Source organism: Ranitomeya variabilis, chromosome 1 (genome assembly GCF_051348905.1).
Source record: "Ranitomeya variabilis isolate aRanVar5 chromosome 1, aRanVar5.hap1, whole genome shotgun sequence".
NCBI classification, from domain to species: Eukaryota; Metazoa; Chordata; class Amphibia; order Anura; family Dendrobatidae; genus Ranitomeya; species Ranitomeya variabilis.
The window spans coordinates 257,301,432-257,325,305 of NC_135232.1; the positions used below are offsets into that span (position 1 = coordinate 257,301,432).

General features: G+C 44.4%; 1 protein-coding gene across 3 annotated transcripts in view; it reads left to right on the plus strand.

Annotated features, from left to right (window-relative positions):
- Positions 1-23,874, plus strand: part of TRMT2A (tRNA methyltransferase 2A) — a 99,449-nt gene that overhangs the window by 34,082 nt on the left and 41,493 nt on the right. For all 3 annotated transcript variants that reach the window (XM_077293380.1, XM_077293378.1, XM_077293379.1), the window contains exons 4-9: positions 6,142-6,323; positions 6,943-7,057; positions 7,219-7,334; positions 8,741-8,852; positions 9,547-9,669; positions 19,939-20,014. In XM_077293380.1, the coding sequence (XP_077149495.1) occupies positions 6,142-6,323; positions 6,943-7,057; positions 7,219-7,334; positions 8,741-8,852; positions 9,547-9,669; positions 19,939-20,014 (724 nt within the window). The remainder of the gene's footprint in view (positions 1-6,141; positions 6,324-6,942; positions 7,058-7,218; positions 7,335-8,740; positions 8,853-9,546; positions 9,670-19,938; positions 20,015-23,874) is intronic.

The following is a 23,874-nucleotide window of genomic DNA, read 5'->3' on the forward strand; positions in this document are numbered from 1 at the left end:
TAGGAGTGGACGCGCTGATTTCTCCGTGGCATCAATTTCAGCTCCCATACGTGTTCCCTCCCCTTCCCTTACTGCCGAAGGTGATCCGAAAGATCAGGACGGAGGGAGTTCCAGTCATTCTGGTCGCCCCAGACTGGCCTCGTCGCGCTTGGTACGCAGAGCTCGTTCAGCTCGTAGCCGACGTTCCCTTGCGGTTGCCGGACCGCCCAGACCTGCTTCGCCAAGGACCGATCTACCATCAGAGCTCAGGGGCCCTACGTTTAACGGCGTGGCTGTTGAAACCTGGATTCTAGCTCGTGCCGGTTTCTCTCAGCAGGTCATCCCCACTATGTTAAGTGCTCGCAAGGCGTCTTCCGCCGCCATCTACCACCGCGTCTGGAAATCTTTCTTTTCATGGTGCAGGCTCTGGGGTCACCCTCCGCTCGTTTTCTCTATCCCTTGCATCTTGCATTTCCTTCAGTCCGGTCTGGACTCCGGACTGGCTCTGAGTTCCCTCAAGGGCCAGATCTCAGCGTTATCCGTGCTCTTCCAGCGCAGGATCGCCGCCAACCTTCAAGTCAAGACCTTCATTCAGGGAGTCTCCCATGTGGTTCCTCCTTACAGGATGCCGTTAGAGACCTGGGATCTCAACTTGGTCCTGGGGGTTCTTCAGGAGCCTCCGTTCGAACCCCTTCAAGACGTTCCGCTCTCTGTCCTCTCATGGAAGGTTGCCTTCCTGGTAGCGGTGACGTCCATCAGAAGGGTTTCAGAGCTCGCCGCTTTGTCCTGCCGGGCGCCGTTTCTGGCCTTTCATCAGGACAAAGTGGTCCTACGTCCTTCCCCGGCGTTTCTTCCGAAGGTGGTCTCATCTTTTCATCTTAACGAGGACATCATCCTTCCTTCTTTTTGTCCGCAGCCCAAGCATAGGGTCGAGAAGGCTCTCCATACTCTGGACGTGGTACGGGCCCTCAGGAGGTACATTTCCAGAACGGCTCATTTCAGGAAATCGGACGCCCTTTTCGTGCTCCCGGAGGGTCACAGAAAGGGTTTGGCTGCGTCTAAATCCACGATAGCCAGATGGATCCGATCTGCTATCCAGGAATCCTATCGGGTCAGAGGCAGTCCTATCCCGGCGGGGATTAGAGCTCATTCCACTCGGTCGATGGGTGCTTCCTGGGCCATCCGGCACCAGGCTTCAGCGGAGCAGGTTTGCAAGGCCGCAACGTGGTCTAGCCTGCATACCTTCACAAAGCATTACAATGTCCACATTCAATCCTCTGCGGACGCGGCCCTTGGCAGGCGTATCCTGCAAGTGGCCGTCGCGCACCTGTAGTCAGATGGTACACGGAGTTATATGGTTGAATTGTTTCCCTCCCAGGGACTGCTTTGGGACGTCCCATGGTCCTGTGTCCCCCAATGAGGCGAAGGAGAAATAGGGATTTTTGTGTGTACTCACCGTAAAATCCTTTTCTCCGAGCCACTCATTGGGGGACACAGCACCCACCCTGGTAACCTTACGGCTCGTTGCCTTTTTTCTTTTTGGTCTTTGACTGTTTGTTTGACATGTTTTATGCTAATGTTATTGGTTATATTGTTGTTATTATCCTACTGCTTTTGCACTGAACTGGGTCTCTGGAAGCCAGCATGAGGGTGTATACTGCAGGGGAGGAGCTAACCTTTTTTTGTCTCAGCTTAGTGTCAGCCTCCTAGTGACAGCAGCATAACCATGGTCCTGTGTCCCCCAATGAGTGGCTCGGAGAAAAGGATTTTACGGTGAGTACACACAAAAATCCCTATTTTTTACTTTTACGGCTCTGCATTATAAACTTCTGTGAAGCACTTGTTGGGTCAAAGTGCTCAACACACATCTAGATAAGTTCCTTAAGGGGTCTACTTTCCAAAATGGTGTCACTTGTGGGGGGTTTCAATGTTTAGGCACATCAGGGGCTCTCCAAATGCAACATGGCGTCCCATCTCAATTCCAGTCAATTTTGCATTGAAAAGTCAAATGGCGCTCCTTTCCTTCCGAGCTCTGCCATGCGCCCAAACAGTGGTTTACCCCCACATATGGGGTATCAGCGTACTCAGGACAAATTGCAAATTTTGGGGTCTATTTTCTCCTGTTACCCTTGGTAAAATAAAACAAATTGGAGCTGAAATAAATTTTGTGTGAAAAAAAGTTAAATGTTCATTTTTATTTAAACATTCCAAAAATTCCTGTGAAACACCTAAAGGGTTGTTAAACTTCTTGAAAGTGGTTTTGAGTACCTTGAGGGGTGCAGTTTTTAGAATGGTGTCACACTTGGGTATTTTCTATCATATAGACCCCTCAAAATGACTTCAAATGAGATGTGGTCCCTAAAAAAAAATGGTGTTGTAAAAATGAGAAATTGCTGGTCAACTTTTAACCCTTATAACTCCGTCACAAAATAAAATTTTGGTTCCAAAATTGTGCTGATGTAAAGTAGACATGTGGGAAATCTTACTTATTAAGTATTTTGTGTGACATATGTCTGTGATTTAAGGGCATAAAAATTCAAAGTTGGAAAATTGCGATATTTTCAAAATTTTCGCCAAATATTCGTTTTTTTCACAAATAAACGCAAGTTATATCGAAGAAATTTTACCACTATCATGAAGTACAATATGTCACGAGAAAACAGTGTCAGAATCGCCAAGATCCGTTGAAGCGTTCCAGAGTTATAACCTCATAAAGGGACAGTGGTCAGAATTGTAAAAATTGGCCCGGTCATTAACGTGCAAACCACCCTTGGGGGTGAAGGGGTTAAAGAAGAAGTTACAGGTCTGTGAGAGCCAGAAATCTTGATTGTTTTTTTTCTGACCAAATACTTATTTTCCACCATAATATGCAAATAAAATGATAAAAAAACAGAAAATGTGATTTTCTGGATTTTTTTTTCTCAGTTTGTCTCCCATAGTTGAGGTCTACCTATGATGTAAATTACAGACGCCTCATCTTTTTAAGTGGTGGAACTTGCACTATTGCTGACTGACTAAATACTTTTTTGCCCCACTGTGTGTATGTATGTATGTATGTGTGTATATATATATATATATATATATATATATATATATATATATATATATATATATATATATATATATATATATATATATATATATATATATATATATATATATATATATATATATATATATAATATTGCTATGTGATAGGTGCTGATAGGTTACCACTGCTATACAGTATATGGAATTCTGACTGAGTCTTTTTGAGATCCTCACATGGTATGATGTGTTTTAGATGAATTTTTGAATAAACTTTATTGATTTTATATTGTTAGTGTCCTACTGTACTCATCCTTTGGTGGTAGTGTAAAATGTTCAGTTTGCCTGAACCTTCCTTTATAGGAATATTTTTGAGTAAAATGTAAATTGTTCATTTATTCTATAAACTTCTGACAACGTCTCCGAATTTCCAAGCAATAAATTTAGTTTTTTTTTCTGAAAAAGAAAAATGGTCAAAATAAAAAAACAAACAAACAGTGCTTTCAGACCTCAAATAATGCAAAGAAAACAAGTTCATAATCATTTAGAAACAACAATACTAATGTTTTTACTCAGGGAGAGTTCAGAAATATTTTGTGGAATAACCATGGTTTTTAATCACAGCTTTCATGCGTCTTGGCATGCTTTCCACCAGTCTTTCACACTGCTTCTGGTGCAGAAATTTAAGCAGTTCTTCTCTGTTTGATGGCTTGTGACTATCCATCATCCTCTTGATTACATTCCAGAGGTTTTCAATGGGGTTCAGGTCTGGAGATTGGGCTGCCCATGACAGGGTTTTGATGTGGTGGTCTCTTAATTTTTCACAGAGCTGTATAATATATAAAAATATAGACTGCTTCAAAAAGTGTTAAAAAAACAAACAAACAAAAATACTCCTATAAACATAAGGGCTTGTTCACACAACCATATTTTCAATGGGCAGTGTAGATGAGCATTTTTGGTTAGTTTGTTTTACTTTGACCAAACCTGCATGTGAAAGGAAAACTGCAGCCTGCTCTAGTTTATGCCATACATTGGATGAGCATTGTCCATTGACAGAAGAGTTGGATATGCTGGATGAGAAAAAGAAAAGTTGAGTTCCAGCTCCTTAAAACAATTCGTTTATTGAATCCAAATATAAAATCCAAATGTCCATGGTGTACATACTCCCACCGAAAAGTGCCTAGGTGACAGAGCTTATACGGCAACGCGTTTCGATCAGAGTGATCTTTATCAAAGCCATACTACGATCTGGTTGTGCTCCTCTATGAGGCAACTCCTCCAACCAGAGCATTTGTATAAATCACATGACAATTTGCAAGGTCCTATTTTAAAACCAATATATAAACATATAACACAATTTAAAATATTCATCTCACAATCAACAATAATGTAACATAGTTTCAATTCTTTTGTTTAATCCCATTGGTACACGAGTATTTAACTGGAAAATCCAATATGCTTCTCGTGTAAGAAGACGGCGCCTGGTATCGCTGCCACGAGGAGATGCATTAACTCGTTCTATTCCCTGGACCTGAAAATACGCAGTGCTGCGTGCATGGTGCGTAACAAAATGTTTTGATGCTGCCGATATATTTCTATTTCCATTGAGCACATTTCCTATATCGTACAGGTGTTCTCTAATGCGTGTTTTTAATTTTCTGGTTGTGCAGCCCACATATGATAAGCTGCACTCTGTGCATTTAATTTTGTACACTACATTGGATGAATTGCAGTTAATATATCGCTTTATATCAAATTTAATTGTTTCATCCGCATTTTGAAAGGTTTTAGCGACAGCTGCAAATTTACATGTACTACAATGGGTCATGTGCTCAATGGAAATAGAAATATATCGGCAGCATCAAAACATTTTGTTACGCAACATGCACGCAGCACTGCGTATTTTCAGGTCCAGGGAATAGAACGAGTTAATGCATCTCCTCGTGGCAGCGATACCAGGCGCCGTCTTCTTACACGAGAAGCATATTGGATTTTCCAGTTAAATACTCGTGTACCAATGGGATTAAACAAAAGAATTGAAACTATGTTACATTATTGTTGATTGTGAGATGAATATTTTAAGTTGTGTTATATGTTTATATATTGGTTTTAAAATAGGACCTTGCAAATTGTCATGTGATTTATACAAATGCTCTGGTTGGTGGAGTTGCCTCATATAGAGGAGCACAACCAGATCGTAGTATGGCTTTGATAAAGATCACTCTGATCGAAACGCGTTGCCGTATAAGCTCTGTCACCTAGGCACTTTTCGGTGGGATTATGTACACCATGGACAATTGGATTTTATATTCTGATTCAATAAACGAATTGTTTTAAGGAGCTGGAACTCAACTTTTCTTTTTCTATGAACATTACGTCTGCCTGCAGCGGAGTTCCGTGCACCTGCGGTGATTACTGGTGAGCTGGCTACCCCCCTGTTTTCTTTTCTATATTTATAATGCTGGATGAGACAAGGATCAGTGGAACTGGAAATACTCTATGTAAGATGATCAGTAGAGCAGGGGATACAGACAGAACCTTGGTGTAGCTGAGCCGAGTATGGGGACAGCTCTCAGGAACAGTAGAGCTGAGTTGGCCGTCATGTACCTTGGAGTAGTAGAGCCCAATGTGAGGACAGCACCCAGTAATGGCTTAGGGGCTTCTATCAAGTGGGACCCTTATAAATAGATGTAGAACTGGGTAGGTAAAGTGGGTAGCTCCAGCAATGCACGTGAAAGTAGTGTGTGTTTCTAGCTCAATACTCGGGTACCACGCAGCTAAGAAGCCTAGACAGATAACGTCAGGGGTTCCTACTGAGTTCATATAGTGATGCATAGTGTGCAAAAGAGGAGAGATGTGCGGATTAGCGCTGGGGCTAGTACAGGAGAGTAACACTCATTCCCGCTAAGTCATTTTCTGGTTGAATAAACTGCACTTCAAAAACTGCAATTGCTTCCAGATAAAACTTCTGAAATGGAAAACCATGTCACAGTAATAAAATAACCAAACTCTATTTTACTTTGCATATTTGTTTATTCATTGCATCCACAAAGGCCTGAGATTCTGCTCTGCTGCATGTATTTATGTAGTATTATTTTGTCCGGTTCATAGACTGAATTGTATTTCTCTCAGACAGAGTATAGGAACAAGTGTGAGTTCCTGATTGGCGCTGGTGCCAGTAATGAAGACAAGACTGTAGGATTTCGACTGGGAAAGTACAAAGGAGGAACCTGTGCAGTAGTGGAGCCCTTTGATACTGTTCACATTCCCTGTATCACAAAGAAGGTCGCCAAGGCTTTTCAGGAATATATTAGGTAGCATAAATATTTTATGATAATAAAATCCTCTGAAGGGAAGTCTCTAATATGTGATTTCCTCACCATCATTCACGTTAAAATGGAGTTTGTAAGCACAAAATGACTGTCCAAACAGACATAGCCTTAATAAAAATCGTACCTTTAGTGTCCAGCTCCATTGATGTGTTTGCCAGAAATTTTTAGACTATGCTAATGAGGTACATAAACCAGAGAAGGGCAGAGAAATATGAAAACAAGTAGGTGGTATGGGGCACTGAACTGCTCGGCCACACCAAGGGTGCTCCCCATTAGCATATTTTGAATAAATGACTATTTCTGGCAAATGCAGCAACAGATTTGGACACTAAAAGTGTAATATTATTAGGGCTAAGTCTTCTACAAGGAGCTGTGCTTAGTTTGAACAGTGATTTTGTGCTCACACTGACAAATGTGCTCTTTATTGATCAGTCTGGTATCTGTAGCCATACAGAAAAGAATAGTTTTCTGTCCAGAGCTGATCACTACCAATGCCACCAGATGCAAAAATGTGTCCATAGTAAGGTAGAAGTTCATTTTTTAATTATATAGGTGGACATATATGATGGAGCTTAATGAAGCTGTGATCTGATCTCTGCAGGGCTTCACCATATGTAGTCTACTGCCCAGAGTCGTATGGAGGCCACTGGAAGCAGCTCACTGTCAGGAGCACCAGAAAGGGTCACGTTATGGCAATCGTCTATTTTCATCCACAGGTATATAATCTTTTCTCTGTGTGCCGTTAGTGGATATTTTATGTTTGAGTGTTTTTGTTTTTTTTGTACTGTTACATTGTTTTTTGTTTTTTTTTTATGGGTTATTGTGTATTTTATGTTTGTTTGTTTTTAAAACATATGTATAAATTATTTCTCCGTAGAAACTGGGCAAGGAAGATCTGACCGAGCTAAAATCTTCCTTAGCAAAGTTTTTCACAGATGGACCGGGAAAAGATAGTGGGGTCACCTCACTTTATTTTGTGGAGGAAGGTCAAAGGTGGGTTATTTCTAATACATACGTTGTCTACATTTATAGTTTCTATTCTGTCCGGCATTAGTTTGCCTCACTTGGTTTTTACTCTTCACTTAGCAAAAGACTACAGACTGTCAGTCAACATTTATGACCATGATAAAGCAAACAGTCTGAGGTCAGCAGGACTGAACCTACAGTTTTGGTAAATTTGTTCTGATATGTTAAACTCTTGAGCAGGGCCTTGAACACTTTGAAGGGTGCTATATTTGCCATACATGTACCATATTATTTAGTAATCCTAATGTCCAAGAATAAAAGAAAAGTAACTTGCTTTCCTCTTCCATTTTACAACAAATGTATGTCTGCTTGAAACAAGCATGCATGTGTATGGCGAGGCCGTCGGGAATAGTCATTGACTAGTTATTGATTACATACATTGCCTACTTAAATCTGACCTGTACTTTGAGCAGTCTTATTTATCGTGTCAGAGGGCACGGCTTCCTTGCTCACTTATAAGACACTTGTTGCCTCCTAAACTCCACATCCACTTTGAAAAAGCATCTTAAGTCTTGCCCACAGGAGAGAGACTGTAGGCATCATATGAAGCAGCCCATTTTCTTCTATGGAAAGGGGATGTGGGAGGGGGAGTGAGGAAAAGGTAGGGAACATACAGAGGGCGACAGAAAATCATTGTGCAGAACTGTGTATGAAGTGGTTTCCCTCCACATCAGAGGTTGATTCAGATAGACTCAGCTCAGCTCTGCTGTATAATGTCACCCATGCTGCTGCAGCTTGTCTCTGAGCTAAAAAGTGAATGGAAAGCAGGCGTTCTCCTCTCTGTGCTGTCTATGGGAAAAATCACTGCAGCTCTTCTCCTCCTCCTCCCAGCTACAAGTGGATTGCACACTACAGATAGCGCAAGCAAAAGGGAAAACTGGTGAGAATGCAGGATAGAAGTCACATAGCGTCCAGAAATGGTGGTATTCCTCATGTACACACAGGACACCTCATTCTGACTAATTATTTGAAAGCACAGTTACTCCTTAATGATGTTTTAAAATTTACATTTTGGTATTAAAATAACACCCTTTATACTTGTTTTTGTACAAGCCGTTACATGGGTTGTTTATTAATGACAACCCATTCTGAAATTGCCCAAAGGTGCAGTATAAAATAAAAAAAATGCTATACTGACCTCAGACCAGTACCATTCATGTGATGTCAAGGTTTGATGTGACTTGCAGTGGATACAACGCTGACATTGGATCAATGACGCCAGTCCAGAAGTTAACAGTAGGATTTCCTTTTATATGTACCTTGGATGATCCAGAAGGGGGTCGTCCAATAGTATATAACCTGTTTATTTATCTGTGGTGATTGAGTCGAACTGGAGAAATAACTCGCATATATTCTTCATGTATTTCTGGCAGAAAATCTCCAAACTTGGAAGATTTACCTGTGGAGCATGTGACTGGAGAACATTACATCTTTGAAGAACTGCTGGGACTAACCTTTCGGATTTCACCTCATGCTTTTTTCCAGGTAGAAAAGTATGGCATATACATGAGATATGGAGGAGAACTTTCTAAACAAAAAGAAAAACTGTTGCCCATTGGTTGCATCCTACATGTTAATTTTTCTAAGGTTATTTTGCATAGTAAAACTAAGAGCTGAAATCTCAGCACTCCTTTTATTAAAGTTCTCGCATTGTTTTCCGAAAGCTACTAGTAGATTTCCTATTCATAGTTTCACAATTGCGTAGTTTTAAAGGGAACATGCCATGTCATTTTTAGCTATTCAACTGCCCCCAGTGTGGTGTTAGTAATGCAGTGTGCATCACTAAGGTAACGTTCACATTTGCGTTGTTGGGCGCAGCGTCGTCGACTGATACCGACGCATGCGTCATGCGCCCCTATCTTTAACATGGGGGGCGCATGGACATGCGCCGGTATGCGTTGTCAAGCGTTTTGTGACGCATGCATCATTTGGGCGCAACAGTCAGGCCGCAGCTGACGCTACATGATGCAGTTTTTTGAGCGTCAAATTTCATGTAAACGTCGGACGCATGCGTCACAAAACGCAAATGTGAACATAGCCTAACATGTTTTCTCAAAGAAAAGCTTGCACTATTATGTTTAAAAACGTGGGGGCAGTTGAATAGCTAAAAATGACATGACCGGTTCCCTTAAGTCCATCAAGTTCACCTATCAACCTATTCTTCTTAATATATACACAGGTTAACACACTTGCAGCAGAGGTTTTGTATTCAGCCATTGCAGACTGGGCTCAGCTGGACCAGAACAGTACTGTACTGGATGTTTGCTGTGGCACAGGCACTATTGGAATCTCCTTAGCAAAGGTAAGTAACACATTATGTTAAATAGGGGCGGTATATTGCTAGAGATATCAGCCAGAGAGGTATTAGAGAGCTGCTATCAAAAAGTGGGTCTCCCTTCTGCAGATCTTCATCAGCCATATATTCGGCTGCAGCTTCACCTATCGATAGCTGATATAGGGGATTTAATATGATCAGAATCCACACCCGTCAGGTTAGCCTCAATTTAACCCCTTCCCGACCTTTGACGCAGTGTATGCGTCATGAAAACCTGTGCCAATCCTTCCTGTGATGCAGCATATGCGTCATGGTCGGATCGCGCTCCTGCAGGCCGGGTGAAAGGGTTAACTGTAATTTCACCCGACCTGCAGGGACGGGGAGTGGTACTTGAGCCCAGGGCGGTGGCTTCGCCCCCCCGTGGCTACGATCGCTCTGTTTGGCTGTTGAAAGTGACGTTTCACTTTCACTTTCAATCAGAGCGATAGTAATATTTCACCAATGAAAATTGGTGAAATATTACAATCCTGCCATGGCTGATGCTGCAATAGCATCAACCATGGCTGGAGATCGCGATCTGCCCCCCTCCACCGCCACCGATCTTGTCCCCACGGTCCTCCGTCCTGTAATTGCTGTCCTCCACTCCCCTCCGTCCTCCTGTCCGCTCCCCCCGCAGTCCGATCCCTCCCCCCGCTGTCCGATTTCCCCCCCCCCCCTCATACTTACCGACCTCCGGTGTCCCTCCCGTGTCCGTCCGTGTGCTCCATGGACGCCGCCATCTTCCAAAATGGCGGGCGCATGCGCAGTGCGCCCGCCGAATCTGCCGGCAGATTCGTTACAGGTACATTTTGATCGCTGTGATAGGTTCTATCACAGCGATCAAAATAAAAAAAATTCTAAATAAACCCCCCCTTTATCACCCCCATAGGTAGGGACAATGATAAAATAAAGAAAATATATATATATATATATATATATATTTTTTTACACTAGGGTTAGGGCTAGAACTAGGGTTAGGGTTAGAATTAGGGTATGTGCACACGGTGCGGATTTGGCTGCAGATCCGCAGCGGATTGGCTGCTGCGGATTCGTAGCAGTTTTCCATCAGGTTTACAGTACCATGTAAACCTATGGCAAACCAAATCCGCTGTGCCCATGGTGCGAAAAATACAGCGCGGAAACGTTGTGCTGTATTTTACGCAGCATGTCAATTCTTTGTGCGGATTCCGCAGCGTTTTACACCTGTTCCTCAATAGCAATCCGCAGGTGAAATCCGCACAAAAAACACTGGAAATCTTCGGTAAATCCGTAGGTAAAACGCAGTGCCTTTTTCTCTGTCCACCATGACGGCACCACGGAGAGGGGATCCGCCCATCAAGGACAGGAAACCTACAGATAAAAAGGCGGTACCTCTCCCGCATCAGTTTGGTTTCCTGACCTTGACGGGACCTGCAGCAGATCTTACCTCAGATCGTCGTTGGATTCCGGGGCCAGTCAGACCGGTTCAGGCAGCGGGGGTTCCCTGCCTCGGCTAGGCTGGGCCACCCGAAGCGCCACCGCTGGGATCAGTAGGTCTCTAGGGTGAGCGGGGGACCGCAGCAGCAGCGCTGCGGCTCCTAGAGGAATCCTCACTTGGTGGGGATTCCACATGGCACACCCACGCGAATTCCACTGTGAGGGGTCCCTCCATAGGTGGAGCACGGCGCGGCAATGCGCGCTCGAACGGCGCATCAGGAGACACCAGCGGCGTGTTGCCGGACTTCCTGGTTGGTAATGCGCACGCGCGGGTGCTGCAATGCCTTCTGGTCGGTACAGGGCATTCTGGGCGGCGCAGGGCCTGCTGGGACAAGGCGGGGCATGCTGGGATTCGCGCATGCGCACTGCTAAGCGTCGAGGAGCGCGCGGAAATCGGCGCATAGAATATTTAAATGAAGCCTGATTCCCTGGCTAGTTGCTCTAATGGAGTACAGCCAGCGTTCCCCAGCAGCTATGAGTGACCCCGAATTGCAGGGCTCACCAGCGCAGCAAACGCAGGCACCGCAGCAGCAGCAGCAGCAGAAACGCCGACAGCAGGGGCAAGGGACCTCTCATGTCCAGCGGCGTGGAGCTGGAGCACGGTCTGGATCTCAGCACAGCAAAAATTCTAGTGCTGCATCCAGATCAAAGGAGCACCAGGCAGTTGATACGGACCATCCACAGCCGGTACTGAGGGTACACCAGGTGGTGAGTGATCTCCGTGAATGCTCCGGCTAATAGAGCCTACCTTTCTCTTGCTTGTTTTAGGGAAGGAAGAGCGCAGGGAAGTCCAAACACAGGATCTGCGCACTTTGTAAAGAAGATTTACCGGCCTCATGGGAAAAAAGATTATGTAAATCCTGTATGGAGGAGACTCTCTGTGAAGGGCTTCCGGGGTTCGCCACAGAACTCAAAACACTAATTAAAACTCAGGTGGAAGATACCTTTAAGTCTCTCCAGGAGGGTAAAAAACGTAAAAAAATTAAACAAAAAACCCCTATATCTGATTCTAGTGACTCGGATAGCGGGGAGATTAGTTCAAATTCCTCCGATTCTTCATCATCCTCTTCATCATCCTCTTCTCAGGGAGGTCGTAGTTGCTTCCCATTAGAAGAAACGGACTCCCTAATTAAAGCGGTCAGAAGTACCATGGGTCTTGCTGAATCCCACACTAAAAAATCAGTCCAAGATATCATGTTCGGTGGACTGGAGCAGAAAAAAAGAAGGGTGTTTCCCCTTAATGATAAAATACAAGCCTTAATAAACAAAGAATGGAAAAAACCTTTAAAAAAGGCCCCGCTTACACCCAAAAGAAAATACCCTTTTGAAGACCCTAAATGCTCCTTTTGGGAAAAAGCACCCAAATTAGAAGTAGCAATCGCTAAAGCGTCAAAAAAGTTTGCCCTACCTTTTGAAGACATGGGGGTCTTGAAGGATCCCATGGATAAAAAAGCGGATGCTTTCTTAAAAAGTTCCTGGGAAGCAGCAGGAGGGGGCCTAAAACCAGCGGTGGCCACAGCTTGCACTTCCCGCTCCCTTATGGTGTGGCTTGACCAGCTGGAATCCCAGCTCAAGGATAAAGCAACCAGAGACAGTATACTAAATACTCTACCAGTAATGAAAGGGTGCCAAAAGGAGAAAAATTCAGAGCAATGATTTATAAAACAAACTTTAATTGCCATAAATAGTACAAAAATATATATCAAAGAGGGTGCTAGCACTTACCACTACACAGAGGTAGGAGGGGGCGGTCGGGCGATGGTCCCCAACGCACGTTTCGTGGCCACCAGTGCCACTTCCCCCTGGTGGACCATCGCCCGACCGCCCCCTCCTACCTCTGTGTAGTGGTAAGTGCTAGCACCCTCTTTCCACCACCATACTTAATGGCATTACTATAGAATCCCACTGTTTTGGGGTGACCTTGGTTGGATAGTGTAGGTGCTTTTCCTTATGCATACCATTACAAGGGTATTTACATCTGGGGGAGTGGGGGGATGGGCGCTTTTCCAGCATTCCTGGGACATTCATCCTGTGCTCTAGTCATTAAATAATGTAATGTTTTGATATATATTTTTGTACTATTTATGGCAATTAAAGTTTGTTTTATAAATCATTGCTCTGAATTTTTCTCCTTTTGGCATGGTTTGTTTTGAGCTGATTTGGTGAGGTCGGGGTCTTTTGGCGTATCTACTGCCAGACCTCGTGCGCTCACAAAATGTATTTGGGAGTTTTGTATTCAGTAATGAAAGGGGCAGCCGCTTTTCTGGCCGATGCGTCAGCAGACTCCATCAGGCTTTCGGCCAGATCAGCGGTATTCTCCAATGCAGCCAGAAGAGCCCTCTGGCTCAAATGTTGGCCCGGAGACCTCCAAACAAAGACAAAACTTTGTAATATTCCTTGTGAGGGAGAATTTCTTTTTGGCTCTACTCTGGATGATATTTTGGAAAAGGCAGGGGACAAAAAGAAGTCCTTTCCCGCCCTGCAATACCCATCTTACAAACGCCCTTTTCGGAGTAAAAAATTCTTCCGTAGGAAGCCCCCTAGGACACAGGACAGATGGGAAGACAAAAAGAATAAAAATAAAGGGTTTATTTTCAACAAAAGCCCCACCGATACCAAAAAACCCCCACAATGAACTTTTGCCCCAGGTGGGAGGAAGATTGGCCCTCTTCCTCTCAGCCTGGGAAAAGATAACCAGCAGTGCCTGGATTCTGGACTTGGTACAATCGGGACTGAAATTCAAATTTCTTACGTTCCCTCAGCCGTCCTTCCTGGTGACATCTCAGAGAGCTTCTCCACAGGAGCGGATAGCTCTGGAACAGGAAGTCACAACATTATTGAACAAAGGGGTTCTTCGGGAGATCCCCCTCCAGGAAAAAGGGAGAGGGTTCTACTCTCCGATTTTTCTCAGGAAAAAGCCAGACGGGTCTTTCAGGACAATTATCAATTTAAAAAACTTAAACAAACACCTGATTGTGGAACCTTTCAAAATGGAAACAATAAAGACAGCAGTCAAAATGTTGTTTCCGCATTGTTTCATGGTAGTACTCGACTTAAAGGACGCATACTACCACGTCCCCATTCACAAAGACTTCCAAAAATTCCTCAGGGTGGCAATCGAAATAGGAGGGATAGTAAAGCATTATCAGTTTACGGCCCTACCATTCGGTCTCGCAATAGCCCCAAGGGTATTTACCAAATTGATAGCGGAAGTCATGGCAGACCTGAGGAAACAAAACACCCTAATCGTCTCTTATCTGGACGATTTCCTGATAATAGGCAACTCTCCCCAACATTGCAAAAACCAACTAGAGTTAGTTATGGACTCTTTGGAAAGCTTGGGGTGGCTCCTGAATCTGAAGAAGTCCAGACTAATACCGAATCAGATTCAGGAGTACCTGGGAACCACGCTGGATTCCATCTCCCAGGAATGTCGCCTACCCCAAGAAAAGATCCAAAAGATGGTGGGGTTAGTGTCCAGGGCAAGAGATCTCCCCTCTATATCGCTTCGAGAAGCAATGTCTCTCCTCGGGTCCATGACAGCCTGCATTTCTGCCGTCCAATGGGCCCAGTCACATACAAGGGAACTGCAATGGCAGATATTAGCAGAAGAAATTTCCCTGAAGGGAAATTTAGAAAGTCAGTTCACCTTCTCGTTAAATACAATTCTCTCTCTAGATTGGTGGACAAAAGACAGCAATTTGGGCCGCGGTCTACCATGGGTAATCCCAGTGTCAAAGGTGGTAACCACAGACGCAAGTCCCATCGGCTGGGGGGCTCACCTACACGATCTAGTGGTTCAGGGGACATGGTCAGACGACGTAAAAGAAGCATCCTCCAACATGAGGGAATTACTGGCAGTAAAATTCGCTCTTACAGAATTCCAAAAACCCCTTCACTCACATCATGTAAGATTGTTTTCAGACAACAGAGTGGTAGTGGCCTACATAAACCATCAGGGGGGAACACACTCTCAACCACTGATGGAAGTGACACATTCAATCTTACAGATGGCCGAGAAAAATTTAGCATCCTTGACGGCACTTCACATAAAAGGGGTGGACAATTTCAAGGCAGACTACCTGAGTCGGGTCTGCCTAAAACAGGGGGAATGGGAACTGAACCAGTCCATATTCAATCAGATAACGGACATGTGGGGATCTCCGACAATAGATCTCTTCGCAAACAACCTAAATCGGAAGGTGACCACCTTTTGTTCCATAAACCCAGCAGGGAACCCGGTGGCGCTGGATGCTTTCATGATTCCTTGGAAGCACAAACTGGCTTATGCTTTTCCCCCTATCACACTGATACCAGCAGTTCTGAGGAAAATAAGGGAGGACAGCGCCCGGGTGATATTGATTGCCCCTTTCTGGCCGAAGGGAACTTGGTTTTCCTGGGCCAGAAGGATGTCCATAACAGACCCTTGGATACTCCCAGACCTGCCCAATCTCCTATTCCAGGGTCCAGTATCACACCCGCAGGTAGCGAGGTTACACATGACTGCTTGGAATTTGAGAGGGGGTTACTGATAGAGAAAGGTTTTTCTCAAGGTCTAGTGTCAACCCTCTTAAAAAGTAGAAAATTAACAACTACTAAGCAGTATGGTAAAATCTGGAAAAAATTCCTCTCTTCCTCAGGGGCTAAAGTCTCCGAAGGAATCCCTCTCAAATCGGTGTTAGAATTTCTGCAAAATGGGCTGGAAAAAGGCCTAGCCACTAATACACTGAAGGTTCATATTGCCGCACTTGGGGCACTGTTTAATTACAATCTAGCAAAGAATCGATGGGTTTCCAGATTCGTTAAGGCGGCAGAAAGATCTAGGCCTCTACCCTCACGTAGAGCCCCACAGTGGGATTTAAATCTAGTTCTCACAGCCCTTACCAAAGCCCCTTTTGAGCCCTTAGAATCTTTAAGGGAAGTTCTTTTATCCTTTAAAACCTCCCTTTTGGTAGCCCTCACTTCAGCCCGAAGAATTAGCAACATACAAGCCTTGTCAGCCGGGCCACCCTGCACACTAATATTGGAGGACAGGGTGGTATTAAAAACTGATCCGGCATACTTGCCAAAAGTGGCCTCCCGGTTCCATAGGTCCCAAGAGATCTCTCTTCCCTCCTTTTGTCCTAACCCTAAAAACGAGGGGGAAAAATCACTACACAAATTGGATGTTAGAAGGTGTCTCATCCATTACCTGGAGGCTACTAGGGAGTGTAGAGAGGAAGGATCTCTCTTTGTGTGTTTTCAGGGCCCTCGGAAAGGCAAAAAGGCCTCCAAGGGTACATTGGCAAGATGGATCAGGGATGCCATCAACCTCGCGTATACCTCAAGCGGGATGCCAGCTCCAGGGGAAGTTAAAGCTCATTCAACTAGGGCGATGGCGGCCTCCTGGGCAGAGAGAGCCGGAGCAACAATAGACCAGATATGTAGAGCTGCTACTTGGTCTTCACCTTCGACTTTCTTTAAGCACTATCGGTTGGACTTAACTTCTTCTTCAGACCTTACTTTTGGTAGAAGGGTTCTGGAAGCGGTAGTCCCTCCCTAATGTACAGTCTCTGCAATTCTCTCCGTGGTGCCGTCATGGGGGACAGAGAAAATAGTAGTTACTCACCGATAACGATGTTTCTCTGAGCCCATGACGGCACCCGTACATTCCCTCCCTCACGCGTGGGTGTGCACATTCTTACAATGTTGATTATGTATATAATCATTAAGCACGCGGTATCTTTATTAAGGTTTAGTAATGTTGAAACATTTGTAATCATTAACCTGATGTTCCCTTTATGCTCTGTTAACAAACTGATGCGGGAGAGAGGTACCGCCTTTTTATCTGTAGGTTTCCTGTCCTTGATGGGCGGATCCCCTCTCCGTGGTGCCGTCATGGGCTCAGAGAAACACCGTTATCGGTGAGTAACTACTATTTTCCTGCGGATTTTTCAAAAATGGTGGGGAAAAATCTCACACGAATCCGCAACGTGGGCACATAGCCTTAGGGTTAGGGTTGGAATTAGGGCTAGGGTTGGAAATAGGGTTAAGATTAGGCTGTGGTTAGGGTTAGGGGTGTGTTGGGGTTAGGGTTGGGATTAGGGTTAGGGGTGTGTTGGGGTTGTGGTTAGGGGTGTGTTGGGGTTAGGGTTGTGATTAGGGTTATGGCTAGAGTTGGGGCTAGGCTTAGGGGTGTGTTGGGGATAGTGTTGGCGTTAGATTTGAGGGGTTTCCACTGTTTAGGCACATCAGGGGTCTCCAAACGTAACATGGCGCCACCATTGATTCCAGTCAATCTTGTATTCAAAAAGTCAAATGGTGCTCCCTCCCTTCCGAGCACTGACGTGCGCCCAAAATAGTGGTTTACCCCCACATATGGGGTATCAATGTACTCAAGACAAACTGGGCAACAACTATTGGGGTCCAATTTCTCCTGTTACCCTTGCGAAAATAAAAAATTGCTTGCTAAAACATCATTTTTGAGGAAAGAAAAATGATTTTTTATTTTCACAGCTCTGTGTTGTAAACTTCTATGAAACACTTGGGAGTTCAAAGTGCTCACCACATATCTAGATAAGTTCCTTGGGGGGTCTAGTTTCCAAAATGGGGTCACGTGTGGGGGGTTTCTACTGTTTAGGCACATCAGGGGCTCTGCAAACGCAACGTGATGCCCGCAGACCATTACACCAAAGTCTGCATTTCAAAAGTCACTACTTCCCTTCCGAGCCCTGACGTGTGCCCAAACAGTAGTTTACCCCCACATATGGGCTATCCGTGTACTCAGGACAAACTGCACAACAACTTTTGGGGTCCAATTTCTCCTGTTACTTTTGTGAAAATAAAAAATTGCGGGCTAAAAAATAATTTTTGAAGAAAGAACAATTATTTTTTATTTTCACGGCTCTGCGTTATAAACTTCTGTGAAGCACTTGGGGGTTTAAAGTGGTCACCGCACATCTATATTAGTTCCATGGGAGGTCTAGTTTCCAAAATGGGGTCACAAGTGGGGGAGCTCCAATGTTTAGGCACAACATGGGCTCTCCAAACGCGACATGGTGTCCGCTAACAATTGGAGCTAATTTTTCATTGAAAAAGTCAAATGGCGCTCCTGCCCTTCCGAGCCTTGCTGTGTGCACAAACAGTGGTTTACCCCCACATGTGAGGTATCGGTGTACTCAGGAGAAATTGCCCAACACATTTTAGGATCCATTTCATCCTGTTGCCCATGTAAAAATGAAAACATTGAGGCTAAAATAAATTTTTTGTGAAAAAAAAGTACTTTTTCATTTTTAAGGATCAATTTGTGAAGCACCTGGGGGTTCAAATTGCTCACTATGCATCTAAGTAAGCTCCTTGGGGGGTCTAGTTTCCAAAATGGGGTCACTTGTGGGGGAGCTCCAATGTTTAGGCACACAGGGGCTCTCCAAACGCGACATGGTGTCCGCTAAAGATTGGAGCCAATTTTTCATTGAAAAAGTCAAATGGTGCTCCTTCCCTTCCGAGCCCTGTCGTGTGCCCAAACAGTGGTTCCCCCCCACATATGGGGTATCAGTGTACTCAGGACAAATTGTACAATAACTTTTGGGGTCCAGTTTCTCTTTTTACCCTTGAGAAAATAAAAAAATTGTTGCTAAAACATCATTTTTGTGACTAAAAAGTTAAATGTTCATTTTTTCCTTCCATGTTGCTTCTGCTGCTGTGAAACACCTGAAGGGTTAATAAACTTCTTGAATGTGGTTTTGAGCACCTTGAGGGGTGCAGTTTTTAGAATGGTGTCACTTTTGGGTATTTTCAGCCATATAGACCCCTCAAACTGACTTCAAATGTGAGGTGGTCCCTAAAAAAATGTTTTTTTAAATTTCGTTGTAAAAATGAGAAATCGCTGGTCAAATTTTAACCCTTATAACTTCCTAGCAAAAATAAATTTTGTTTCCAAAATTGTGCTGATGTAAAGTAGACATGTGGGAAATGTTTTTATTAACTATTTTGTGTCACATAACTCTCTGGTTTAACAGAATAAAAATTAAAAATTTGAAAATTGCAAAATTTTCAAAATTTTAGCCAAATTTCCATTTTTTTCACAAATAAAAGCAAAAATGATCGACCTAAATTTACCACTAACGTGAAGCCCAATATGTCACTAAAAAACAATCTCAGAACCGCTAGGATCCGTTGAAGCGTTCCTGAGTTATTACCTCATAAAGGGACACTGGTCAGAATTTCAAAAAACGGCCAGGTCATTAAGGTCACAATAGGCTGGGTCATGAAGGGGTTAAAGAGTTTCCCTAGGGGGGGAAATAATATATGGACTCTGCCCATCTTTAATGTACATTTTTATGAAATAAAAAATGTACATTAAAGATGGGCACAGTCCATACATACCACTTGTAATCATGTCAGGCATGAAAAATCTCCATAATCCAAATGCCATTTTGCTGCTCCCAAATCTTCCTTCCGGAATGTTACGCCAGGTGTCATTTGATTGCTTAGATTCTAGGCTTTAATACCAATATCTGAGCTTTAGCCACAGCAAGTGTTTAAAGTCCCAATGTACATCTCTGGCTGTAAATGGGTTGAAAGACTGCTATTGGTGGTAATGGTATAGGAGTGATCTCTATCATTGGGCCTTTCCTTTTATTTAGTCTTTTCATGTATGAATTGAGGAGTATGGTCAACTGCCTGTGGGTGGTGAGAAATCGGACTATGTAAGATATCGCTCCCTTATATCACCAACAATAGATTGTTTTGAAGGTGTTTGTGTTTCATGGCAGTAATGTTTGCTTTTTTTCTCACCTAAAGAAAGTGAAGAAGGTTGTGGGAATTGAATTGTGTCAGGAAGCCATTTCAGATGCCAAAGCTAATGCCAAGATCAATGGTATGTGTGCCCTTTTAGGTGTTATATTATAAATTAAATATTAATTAATAAACAACTTAAAAATACGTACCGTATATACTCGAGTATAAGCGGAGGCACCTACTTTTGCCATGAAAAACTTAGTAAGCTTTATTGACTTGAGTATAAGCTAAGTATGCATTGTCCCCTCATCCCTATCGTGGTATGAATGGCTCCCCCCGTCTCTGTAATTGCATGCATGGCTCCAGGGCCGGACTGGGACTAAAATTCAGCCCTGGCATTTGAAGGTACACAGGCCCACTTGTCACATGGTGACTGTATAATATCTTTGTACACTTGTAGGTTACAAGAAGTGAGGGGAGTGTAACACGACTATATAACATATAATTACAGCTGTATCCAGCATTACAGCTCAGTCCTATTTATTGCTTTTAGTTGCAGTACCAAGAAAAGCCACTACTTTAACTACATATCTGGATCTCGTAGATAATGAAGGGATTGAGACGACCAAAGGCTATGGAACCTCATTCTAATGCTCCATAAACTTTGCCTGGAGCCACTTTTGGTTCCGCTGCACAGCACGAGACCCGATGACTCTGAAGAGCGGTGACATCAGTAACGTCACCGCTCTTCAGATATTCTGGGTCTTGCGCTGAGATCGGCGACTGTGAAGAGTGGTACTGTTACTATCGTCACCGCTCTTCAGAGTCACTGGATTTCGCCAGGTCTGGGCTAGTAGTGGGGGTGTCTGATAGACACCTCCATTACTTACACCAGGGATTGATAGCAGCTGAGATTACGCAGCTGACATCAACCCTAAAAATCATTACACATACCAGAATTAAATGCTCTGGCGGCTGGGAAAAGCAGTAGAGTTAGCACTATTCCCAGGCTCGGGGTGCTAACTACAACTGTCATCATCCTTGCCTGGTCTCCCTGCGAAGCATTTCTGCTGTATTTACATGCGCTGTTCTCAGGCCACTAAACGAGTGTGATCACAATACTGAAGTCGTTCGCTTGTTTCCCGGCCTCTTTACACCAACTGAGAAAGAATGAAGGGAACAGAACAATCACAATTAGATAAATCTGTCCCCATACAGTATCATATTATCAGCAGCACATCTACAGTTTACACCGGCGATGTGCTGCTGTTCCCACATAAACAATCCAATCACTAGATGAATAGGCAGCATTTTGCTTGTTTAGTATAATACACCCCATAGTCCTCCATATATTATAATGTGCACCTCAGTCCTCCAAATAGTATAATACACTCCTCATAGTCCTCCATATAGTATAATACACTCCTCATAGTCCTCCATATAGTATAATACACTCCTCATAGTCTTCCATATATTAAAATACACTACAATTCCTCCATATAGTATAATACATTCCTCGGTCCTCCATATAGTATAATATACTGCCACAGTCCTCCATATAGTATAATACACTCCTCAGTCCTCCAAATAGTATAATACATTCCTCATAGTGCTCCATATAGTATAATGCCCCACCATTGTCATCCATGTTGTACAATTCACTTCCCATAGTATAATGCACCCCATAGTTCTTCATATAGTATAATGTATTATTATTATTATTATTATTATTTATTATTATAGCGCCATTTATTCCATGGCGCTTTACATGTGAGGAGGGGTATACATAATAAAAACAAGTACAATAATCTTGACCGATACAAGTCACAACTGGAACAGGAGGAGAGAGGACCCTGCCCGCGAGGGCTCACAATCTACAAGGGATGGGTGAGGATACAGTAGGTGTATAGTTCTTCATATAGTATAATGTATTCCCCATAGTCCTCAATACAGTATAATGCAGCCCATATATAGTATAATGATGCCACCCCAGAGTATAATGCAGCCACCCCACAGAATATAATGTAACCCCCTCATAGAGCATAATGCAGCCCCCCATAGAATATAATGTAGCCCCTCCATAGAATATAATAGCCCCCATAGAATGTAATACAGCCCCCCCCCCTTAGAATGTAATACAGCCCCCCCTTAGAATGTAATACAGCCCCCCATAGAATGTAATACAGCCCCCCATAGAATGTAACGCAGCACAGCCCCCATAGAATGTAACGCAGCACAGCCCCCATAGAATGTAATACAGCCCCCCAATAGCCCCACGATCCAGTTATCACTCATTGATTGAGATATATATATATGTATATATATATATTTTTTTTTTTAAAAAAACACTCTCCTCACCTCTCCTCCTGCCCCGCGCTGCTCCCGGCTCCAGTCTCAGCAGCTGCAGTCTGCCCGCCCGACACACAGCAGGTACGTCAAATCATCGCGCACCCGCAGTGTCAGAGACAGAGCGGGGAATGATGAGAGAGGGAGCGACAGCAGACGCTCTCTCCCCCATTATTGCATTCAACTGTACCAGCATCATAGACGCCAGTATAGTTGAATGCGCTGGCGGGGGGGTGAGTCAGCGCTGGCGAGCGGCCCACGACTGCCACCGGCCCTTCTGCCATTTGCCAGAAATGCCCGATGGCCAGTCCGGCCCTGCATGGCTCTCCCGTCCCTGTTATTGTATGCATGGCTCTCCCCCGTCCGTTATAGTATGCATGGCTTCCCCGTCCCTGTCATAGTATGCATGGCTCCCCCGTCCCTGTCATAGTATGCATGGCTCCCCCGTCCCTGTCATTGTATGCATGGCTCCCTAGTCCCTGTCATTGTAGGCATGGCTCCCTAGTCCCTGTCATTGTGGGCATGGCTCCCCGGTCCCTGTCATTGTAGGCATGGCTCCCCGGTCCCTGTCATTGTAGGCATGGCTCCCCGGTCCCTGTCATTGTAGGCATGGCTCCCCCGGTCCCTGTCATTGTAGGCATGGCTCCCCCGGTCCCTGTCATTGTAGGCATGGCTCCCCCGGTCCCTGTCATTGTAGGCATGGCTCCCTAGTCCCTGTCATTGTAGGCATGGCTCCCTAGTCCCTGTCATTGTGGGCATGGCTCCCCGGTCCCTGTCATTGTAGGCATGGCTCCCCGGTCCCTGTCATTGTAGGCATGGCTCCCCGGTCCCTGTCATTGTAGGCATGGCTCCCCGGTCCCTGTCATTGTAGGCATGGCTCCCCCGGTCCCTGTCATTGTAGGCATGGCTCCCCCGGTCCCTGTCATTGTAGGCATGGCTCCCCCGGTCCCTGTCATTGTAGGCATGGCTCCCCGGTCCCTGTCATTGTAGGCATGGCTCCCCGGTCCCTGTCATTGTAGGCATGGCTCCCCGGTCCCTGTCATTGTAGGCATGGCTCCCCAGTCCCTGTCATTGTAGGCATGGCTCCCCGGTCCCTGTCATTGTAGGCATGGCTCCCCGGTCCCTTTCATTTTAGGCATAGCTCCCGGTCCCTGTCATTGTAGGCATGGCTCCCCAGTCCCTGTCATTGTAGGCATGGCTCCTTGTCCCCTTATCCCTATGTATGATTCCTGTTAAAAACAAAACAAAAAACACAAAACAAAAAAACAATCCATCTTATTTACCTGCCTGTTCTCCCTCTGTGGCACTGCACCTTGTTCCGGCTTCCAGCAGCTCTTCCTGCTGAGCGATCACATGGCCCCGCTCATTAAGGCTACTTTCACATTTGCGTTTAAATCTGCAGCGTTTAATCCGCAAATGCAAGGTCAAGAAAAACGCAAGAAAACGCATGTAAACGCAGCGTTTTCTATCTGCATGCGGTTAACGCATGCGGCATTAAAACGCTGCGTTTACATGCTTTTTTACGCGTAATCCATGCGTTTGCGTTTTTTTTGCGCACGTTTAAAAAAATTTACAGGAGAAAAATCTAGATCACAAGAAACAGCCAATGGGACTACAGAGGGCGTGTATTACGGGATATATATATATAGACCC